At 45.2% G+C, this 8,562-nt stretch overlaps 2 protein-coding genes across 2 annotated transcripts; one reads left to right on the top strand and one right to left on the bottom strand.

Moving 5' to 3' along the window:
* The first annotated feature begins 416 nt into the window (after positions 1 to 416).
* On the top strand, positions 417 to 5,567 carry LOC123079192 (transcription factor VOZ1). Its single transcript, XM_044501899.1, has 4 exons — positions 417 to 802; positions 910 to 1,188; positions 4,012 to 4,537; positions 4,632 to 5,567. The coding sequence occupies exons 1-4, from the start codon at positions 578 to 580 to the stop codon at positions 5,237 to 5,239; spliced, it is 1,638 nt and encodes a 545-aa protein (XP_044357834.1). The 5' UTR covers positions 417 to 577; the 3' UTR covers positions 5,240 to 5,567.
* A 662-nt stretch (positions 5,568 to 6,229) lies between these two features.
* On the bottom strand, positions 6,230 to 8,255 carry LOC123079193 (ATP synthase subunit epsilon, mitochondrial). Its single transcript, XM_044501900.1, has 2 exons — positions 7,954 to 8,255; positions 6,230 to 6,469 (listed from the first exon to the last, which is right to left on the bottom strand). Exons 1-2 carry the CDS (start codon positions 8,138 to 8,140, stop codon positions 6,447 to 6,449), a joined length of 210 nt encoding a protein of 69 aa, XP_044357835.1. The 5' UTR covers positions 8,141 to 8,255; the 3' UTR covers positions 6,230 to 6,446.
* Between the last annotated feature and the right edge of the window lie 307 nt (positions 8,256 to 8,562).

The raw sequence follows: 8,562 nt of genomic DNA, 5'->3' as shown, positions 1-8,562 counted from the left end.
TTATCGAATATTTATTTTTGTCTTTGATATTCAGGTTTTCATAAAGCTGAAACAAACGGGGCCTAGCTCTCATGCCTTTGATCACCAAGTCGACACAGATTCATTCGGAAAAGAAAGTTGATACAGATTGAGAAGGAGAGATTCGAACGAGAAAAGGAGAAACATAAACGTTTCATTCTATTGTGGAAAGCCAAGGCCACAAGAATGGAAGAGGAACCTGACCAGCAGAGAGAAACGAGGCGAGGTGACAAAGCAAAATCGAAGAGCGAAGACGAGTGAGTCCACGGCATGACACTGTTACCGCACGACGCTTTCGACTTTGACGAGTCCTGGGCTGGATTCCTGCCTATCTACTCCGTCCGGAGGCCGCCCACCCGCTGCCTTTTTGCCGCGGCCGTCGCTTTTCGCGAGCCGACCCAGCAAAGTGGCAGCCATACCAAGTGAGGAAGAAAAACGACACCAAATTATACGAGCATCTCCATCTCCTCTCCCCTCGCGCAAAGGGAGGAGGGAGAGGCCATCCACTCCACGGCGCCGATCGATCGGAGCAGCGGAGAGGACGGCGCGCGCGTCGGCGATGCGGAAGGGCCCGTCGCGGTCGGGGTCGGCGCGGCACCAGCAGTTCCGCGCCCGTGCCAAGACCCGCGTCGACGACCTCCAGGACATGTTCTCCGGCCTCCAGTACGCCCGCAAGGAGGCCCGCTCCACCGACGCCGTCCTCCTCGAGGCCCAGCTCCACCAGATGCTCCGCGAGTGGCGCGCCGAGCTCAGCGTCCCGTCCCCCGCCTCCTCCCTCCAGGCAGTACGTTCCCTCCCTTTCCCTTCCTCCATTCCTCTGCGTTTTTCGTTTTTTGCGCCGTGTTGTTTCGCTGGTGTTTGATTGGGCGGCTGTGGTCGATGGCGCGGCAGGGGAACAACAACCGGGACCCGTCGGATCCGCCGTCCGAGACACCGCGGCCGCCGCAGCTGGCGCCGGCCGAGGAGGAGGACGACGCCACCAGCAAGCTCGTCGAGCAGAAGCCCCGGCCGTCCGCTAATCAGACTCACAAGCACCCGCGGGGAGACCAGGACATGAAGCCGGAGCCGCGCGAGGAAGCGATCGCGCATCCAGTGACGGTGGCGCAGCAGCCGCCGTCGCTGGGTCCGGGAGTCATCACCACTCCAGCTAGTGCCGGGTTCCACGATCAGGTAGTATAAACAGTTTGCTACTTGTGGCTGTGTTTTCGGCATAGCTTCGTGACTGTTTGTTAGATTGTATGTATAATTTTTAGTTGGATATGTGGCGTGCCCTGCTAGCAACTTCCCGTTCAGTTAGTCATTTGGTGAGGATTTCTGCATTTCTTATTGAAAAAAATACTTGCGCGTTCGTGGGGAATGACATGGAGCTCTATATCCTGATCAGTTGATCAGAATCACAAATATTCAAATTTGAATTTGTATGGAGATCTATGATTATCAATCTAGGTTGTCTTCAGTCCAGAGGTAAAACTAGAAATTTCTATATATCATAAGGCTTGAGCTATTGCCTTTTGTGATTGGGTGTGGCTAGGTCTTAGTCGACTGAGACTTAACCAGTCAAGTGACATAACACATAAAAAAGGAAGAAGAAAAAACTCAAAAGAAATTTTTGCACGAATCTCCATGAAAGATCTTACGAGTATAGCATCGACCGAGACTTGGTTAAGTCTCAATCGACTGAGATTTAGCAATCCCGTTTGTGATTTGGCTTTTGTAGCTAATCTCATTGCAGTGATACCGATAGACCGGATCTAGTTACTTACTCCCTCTGTCCCATAATATAAGATCTTATTACATCCAATATGCTGATCTTACATTATCGGACGGAGGGAGTATTACTTTATTTTAGGGTAGAAATCTGTGATTTACAACCACAATGGCCATTATGTGGCTCCAGGAGTTGCATAGTTCTGACTAGTCCTTTTCTTCAACTTATGTTTGTTAGATTAGTTTATATCTTCGAAACCGTCAGTTAAATCAAGCTCTTACAAGTGTTTTGTGCTTCTGTGGTCAAAATCGTAGCTTGAGAGTAAATTTTTGGATTCTTTGGCATACATACATTTTGCCTTTGAACTAAGCGTAGACATAGTAACGCACTAAACTCTACCATTCTTCTACCCTTTCATTAACATGAGCATGAAAGGGCTGTATGGCAGGAGCTCTTGAAGGATCATCAGGTTAGACAGTAACATAGGAGAGGACTTAACATGGCTGTGGTCTGGGCCAAATAGATTAGCAGCTGGTCAGGCCGGGGGCATCTTCAGATATGAATGAAAGCATAGTACAGCAGTTTTCACAATGAGTCTATTGCTCTACGCTTTCGATGGTCTTGGATAATCATTATCTACCTAGTCTTACACATTTGCATTACATAACAATAATAGATTCACGCAGACTGCAAAGCCACTGAGCTTTATGTCCTGCAATCCATGCTCCATTTAGTCAGAGTACAGCCTCCAGGTGGTTGCAATTTTTATGTCTAGCATACATTGAACTCAAGAATATGCTTGTTTATATATCTCAACGGATAGCGTTCTGTGCTTCTTGTAGTTGGGGTCTAAATGCTGGTTAAGTGGTCAGTTAAGCTGATTTATAATGTACTTTACTATGCAAAGACACATGGAGAAGAAAACTAAAGCCCTTCTTGTGGTGTACAGGAGTACTTTGCTTTTGTGTTATAATTGCATAGCTATGAACTTGCCTGAAATTCTGTATGATTGCTTCTAGTATATGGACCCGAAACCATCGGGGTTAGTTCAGACTATTGTTAGTGTATTTGATGGGTTCTGAAAAAAAAATTGTTAAGCTGATTTGTAGTAATATTTGAGACAAAAAGTAAGTTTTTTTTGTCTTTAACCATCTTATGGGGTACAAGGGTGCTTTGTTTTTCATCTTAAGTTAGGATATCATCCATTTTGGTTTCCTTTTCTGCCTGCTTCTCTACCCCCTTAGCATGCTTGTGTGATACCCCTGCTGACGCCTTCTCTTCTTCTGTTGCGCGCTGCCACATACTAAATTTTGGCACCAGCACATATACGATAAGCGCAGACACTGGTCAAAGTTTTTGTAGAAGTAGCAGTATCTACTTCATTCAGTTAGGGGTGGGAAAAACCCTGCAAACCAAAAGCAAAGGATAGTTCTAAAGGACGAGGAGCAAGGAAAAAGGAACCAACCAACGTTGGATACTGTGTCTAGTAGCCTAGCAAAATCAAATCACCATCACGACAAATTTCAGAGGTGAAGGCAACGATGGGATCCCACTTTCTGCCCCCTGCCTTATTCACGCTAGAAGATCATGCACAGGGATTTTCTTATTTTGAAAAAAAAACAATCCTTTACCATCCGAAGTCTCCATACTTGGCCTTTTTAGACGTCCTCTATCTACTGCTTGCTTCTGCTCATGAACCACAAGAAGACTGAAGCCTGGTGATCTTAATCATAAAAGCCTCCCTCCAAAACCTGTCTTACCAAGCTCAAGCTGCATTCAAGAAGAGTGGTGATTTCCAGCTTTGTGTGATACAGCTGGCACTGGATGCAGGCGGAGCCGCGTCCAGCTGCATTCCTTGCATGAGCTACCAAATGTGGAAGCGCTGCTTCAGAGACATCCATGGTTTCCTTATGTTTTTTTTTTAATTTGGTTTGAACCAAACCAAGGAAATTCATGCTGTACATGGATTTGTCTTTTATACTTGCACGCGTAGGGTGAAGCGTCACATAATCTTGTACCTCTGCCCTGGATTAGTTGGGATTGTGCTGCCTGCAGGCATAGCATAGTGAATTTCTGGAGAAGGGGTCATCTCAGCGCTAAGATCATCAATCATCTTGCATTGTTTAGAAGAGCCGCCAGTGTTCTATGCTTTCTGCATGACATCTTGTTTAGGTTCAGTGCTAGGTCTTTTGAAGTTTTGCCATCTCTCTGTCACTTCCATTTCTTGAGTTCTACTTTTGGCATAACTGAGCTAAATTTAACAATGTTTTGCCATGTCCTTCCAGATGTACTATGTGAACCAGGAGCTTAGTGTTGAGGATTTTCTTTACGACGATGATTACAAGATAAACCTTCCTGGGTCCAATCCAGAAATCCTCAATAACCTTGAAGGGATTGGTCATCAAGAATATCTGCAGTTCAATTTGCCACAAGAGTTGCCCCCTAATGCATATCTTGATATGAACAACTATGGGCAGAATGCTGGAGATGGTTTCCTCCACATGTCAGACTTGCTCACAACAATGTCTCCAGCACCTGCTTCATTTCTGAGGCCAAAGTGCGCTCTCTGGGACTGCCCTCGTCCTGCTCAAGGATCTGAAAGCTGGCAAGATTACTGCAGCATGTACCATGCTGAATTGGCCGTGAAGGAAGAGGGCCCTCCAGGCACAATGCCTGTGATCCGCCCGAGAGGTATTGATCTAAAAGATGGCCCTTTGTTTGCTGCTCTTAGTGCGAAAATCCAAGGAAAGCATGTCGGTGTTCCTGTCTGTGAAGGGGCTGCAACTACGAAGTCCCCTTGGAATGCACCTGGTAACTTCTTGCCGCATAACTCATGTCCTCACATTTGTATCGGTATCGGTAATTATGTTCTGACTGTTGGTTGATTAATTTCTATCATTTGCAGAACTTTTCGACCTTTACATCTTTGAAGGTGAATCTATGAGAGAATGGCTTTTCTTTGACAAACCAAGAAGGGCATTCGACAGTGGAAACCGGAAGCAAAGGTCACTGCCAGATTACAACGGCCGTGGCTGGCATGAATCAAGGAAGCAGGTGATGAAAGACTTTGGGGGTCTAAAGAGGTCATACTACATGGATCCACAGCCATCCAGCAGCTACGAATGGCACCTCTATGAGTACGAGATCAATGACCGCGACGCTTTTGCCTTATACCGGCTCGAATTCAAGTCTTCGGAAGCAAAGAAGAGTGCTAAGTCAAAATTCACTTGCAGTCCACTGATTGAAATCCAGCAGCAAATGGTCAGGCTGAGCGCAGACGGTCACGTGGAGAACAAGCGGACTGCCCGTGTGCGGACACAGGATGTCAGCACAAACATCTACCCGGTTCAGAACAACACGGCTCAGGCCAGTGCTCCGGACGCTTACCAGGCAGCGTCGCAGGTGGACCAGATGACGTTTTTGAACGGCAGTGTTGTTTATGGGCCTCATCTCCCATATGGCTACTCGACCGAAGGAGGTGACTTCTATTGGAACTCAAATGACGGGGCTTGATAAAACCATCTTCGACTTGTGGCATATTTTCGGCTTCAAGTTCTAACCGTATCAGCTGTAATTAAGGGGTCTACTTTATTGGCAATGGCCTCCATAATTTCTATTGGGAATGGCCTCCGTGATTCTAACTGTAATGGTTGGGCCAAATTTAAATTTACAGGAAACGTCTCTTTGAGGCAAGGGGGGGACCCATTCATTGTGTCTGCGCCGCGTCCAGTGTCCTGATAGTAGCATCTCCTTGGTGCACAGCGCATGATGAGAGATGGATTACAACATTTGATAGGTGTCGACATCTTTGGTTAGAGGTTTATTGCCCATTTGATGGCTCTGTTTTGTGTGTTGTGTTGTGCATGCGTTTTTCTGTTCCGAATCAATGCTGAATTTGCGTATGTCATCCTTCAGCTGCAGCTACAGGTTTGCAACCTCTAGAAAGGAAAGCACATATTGGTATTTATCAAGGTTGTGAATCGTTTTGTTGTAGCGTCAAGGGCACAGCACAAGTTTCTGAAGAACAGCACATATTAATATTTTTTACATGTGCTGCCGGGACATGTTGGCAGCTACAGCAAAAAGACCGTATAGGGAGGCGCCTTGGCTCATGTCCATCGGGTCTCCAAGTTATCAGAATAAATAAACCGAAGGTTCATAAAAGAAATATCAAAGTGTGATCCTATGATTTTTGGTCAAGATTTCCTTTTGCTGCCAAAAACAAAAACAAATGTGTTTCTATTTTTTTGAGGGAAAACAAGTGTGTTTCTAAATACAACGTACTACTATATTGTAGAATCACATGTTTTTTTGTGTGTAGCACACATGACCATATTTTTAATAAGATTCTACATACACATAGCACGGGTGCTATTATGACTTTTAAGTGTTTTTGATTAATATTATTATTAGCATTATTTTCGAAAGGCTCCAAGAGATATACACCAAGGAAGTGACATTGGCTAAAACAGTTTATTCATAAGCTTTGGAATATATACCAAATTAAATCATCAGAAGATATAATGCATAAAAACACGCTCACTCGAGCAGCACAAGACAAGAGTTTCACATGGTTCATCAAGTAGAACAGGAGCAATTAGTAAATATAACAACATAGTATCGGAATAGATCCATTGTCACCGCAAGAATTTATTCTCAAGTTCTTAAGCCCTGACCATAAATCAACAACTTCTCAAAACATCACCATGGCACCCGATCTTCATTCATCATCTGTGCGCACAGCTGCAACATGAACAACCAAGTTAGTGTTCAAGAGAACAATACATCATGAAGTACAACCAAAGCAAGAAAGAGCCTCATTTGGTTATACTTGGTTCAATACCCACCAACCACCATGAGAAAGCAAGACGTTAAATATGCAAGTACAAAATCATCACAGAAGCTGGATAAGCAAATTATTCAGAATGGCGTAGATGTTGGATCCAACACTTCATGCAAATCACTCAGAGAGCAAACATAACAGTCACTTAAGCATTCCAAAACAAAACTACATCTACTTTTGCAGTTCCTGAAAGAATATCCAGGAGTTGCAATTAAAATATAGATAGTTATGTGAAACACGCAATCAGTATTGCTATAGATCACTACTCAGTGTTCACATGCAATCATGCATGCTGCTGAATAGTCTCCCTCTGCTTTGCTACCAGCTCTGTATCATACAAATAGGGTATGAAAAATCTTGAGGCATTTGCAGAACTATGAGGTACTGATGCATTGACGCTGAAAAGTGAAAACTACGGGTGCTAATTATTACCACACCAGTGCCTCTATTAGTAGACTTGCACATGCCTTTGCCTCATGAGGTTTCTTTATCGTTAGCATGAGTTCGTGAATGCTCTTGTGCACGCAGCAGACGTGGTGCCACGGATTAAGCTCATGATATTTTCCTTGCATCAGGGGAAAGAAATATATTGCAAAAAGCTTGCAGAGATTAATCAATAACCATGACTGCATAGAAGTTCAGGTGGGGTTCCTACAGTTAATCTTCAAACAGAGCCACCACTACCGAGTTTCTCCTGGTTTTAAAGGAAAACAGATATATTTTTTTATCTGGTAAAATTATGCATAAAACAGAGACGATAAGCATCATCAAGCCTATGCAAGGTCACACTCAGGGTAGGATCCTCGTTATGTATTACTTCATGCATTCATGGTATTCATCTCTATTTTCCAGCAGATATGTAACACTAAGTTAGTATTAAACTGTAAAACATAATCTTAGGATTCTAGCAGCTCCAGGCTATCGGACTGAGTTAAAATTCCCAATACATCTCATGTGAGCTGATACCAGAGTCCTTAGCAGATGACACAACAATCTTAAGTATATTATACACTGACAGCTAACTTTAAGATCATCCTTTTGCGTAGGTCAGTTTCCCCCCCTCTTCACAGCACATTTCTACGAACAGGGAAAAAAACGACGCACACTAGATCTGCGCCATCGTCAACGACGCACACATTTCTACGCAGGTGTGCAACAGAATCACGCGACGACGCGCAGCCCAACCAAACATGACTGCAGATCAGATCGTATTCAATCCAGCAGATCAACCAAACATAGACATGTAAAGCTCTAGACCTAGACCAAGATCCACATCCAACAGTACCAAGCCAGATCCACGAACCCTAGGGTTCATTCCGTAGCCAGGCAAATCAAACCGGATCGAGGACGCGGGACAGGGGCTTGATCGGATCGAGGAACTTACTGGGCTTCTGCTGCTTCTCGTCGGCCCACTTGGAGAGGGAGAAGTGGACCTTCTCGCGGGAGGAGACCTCGGTCTTGAAGGGCTCCTTGAGGCAGCTCCGCACCAGCGCCGCGCAGACGTTGGAGTAGCCGATGTAGGTCATCCCCGCCGCGCGCCAGAAGGGCACCGCCGCCGTCATCGCCGACATCGTCGCCTCCGCTTCCTCTCCTCTGCTTTTTTTTTTCTCTGCTAGGGTAGAAAGCTTCCTTTCCTCTGCTCGAGCCGCCGCCGCCGATGATAGAGATGGGGAAATGGGCCTTGAGGCCTTTTATCTTCTCGCTGGGCTTCTTTGCTTCTGCCCAAACAGTCGGGAACGAGGCGCAGACGCGAAACCTCCCGGTTCGATTAGTCCCACATCGCTCGCGGAGCTCGGCGGGGCAGGGTCGGACGGGTATAAAGCGAGGGGCAGGGCTCCGTTTCCATTCATATTTCCTTCGTTTCAAATTGCTTTACTTCCATTTGATTGACTAGCTAAGAATATATCTATACTTATTTAATGTCTAGATATATTCGTGTCTAGTTAAATGGAGGTCAATTAATATATTCGTGTCTAGTTAAATGGAGGTCAAT

This window comes from Triticum aestivum, chromosome 3D, assembly GCF_018294505.1.
Source record: "Triticum aestivum cultivar Chinese Spring chromosome 3D, IWGSC CS RefSeq v2.1, whole genome shotgun sequence".
Taxonomy (NCBI): Eukaryota; Viridiplantae; Streptophyta; class Magnoliopsida; order Poales; family Poaceae; genus Triticum; species Triticum aestivum.
This window is presented reverse-complemented; position numbering and strand designations above follow the sequence as displayed.

What these genes read in the sequence shown, in the direction of transcription:
- LOC123079192 (XM_044501899.1), top strand. Translation starts at nt 578, where the DNA reads ATGCGGAAGGGCCCGTCGCGGTCGGGGTCGGCGCGGCACCAGCAGTTC. An exon ending in CCGCCTCCTCCCTCCAGGCA is followed by an intron (nt 803 to 909) that starts GTACGTTCCCTC and finishes ATGGCGCGGCAG; the next exon opens with GGGAACAACAACCGGGACCC. An exon ending in GTGCCGGGTTCCACGATCAG is followed by an intron (nt 1,189 to 4,011) that starts GTAGTATAAACA and finishes ATGTCCTTCCAG; the next exon opens with ATGTACTATGTGAACCAGGA.
- LOC123079193 (XM_044501900.1), bottom strand. Translation starts at nt 8,140, where the DNA reads ATGTCGGCGATGACGGCGGCGGTGCCCTTCTGGCGCGCGGCGGGGATG. An exon ending in CGAGAAGCAGCAGAAGCCCA is followed by an intron (nt 6,470 to 7,953) that starts GTAAGTTCCTCG and finishes TTCATGTTGCAG; the next exon opens with CTGTGCGCACAGATGATGAA.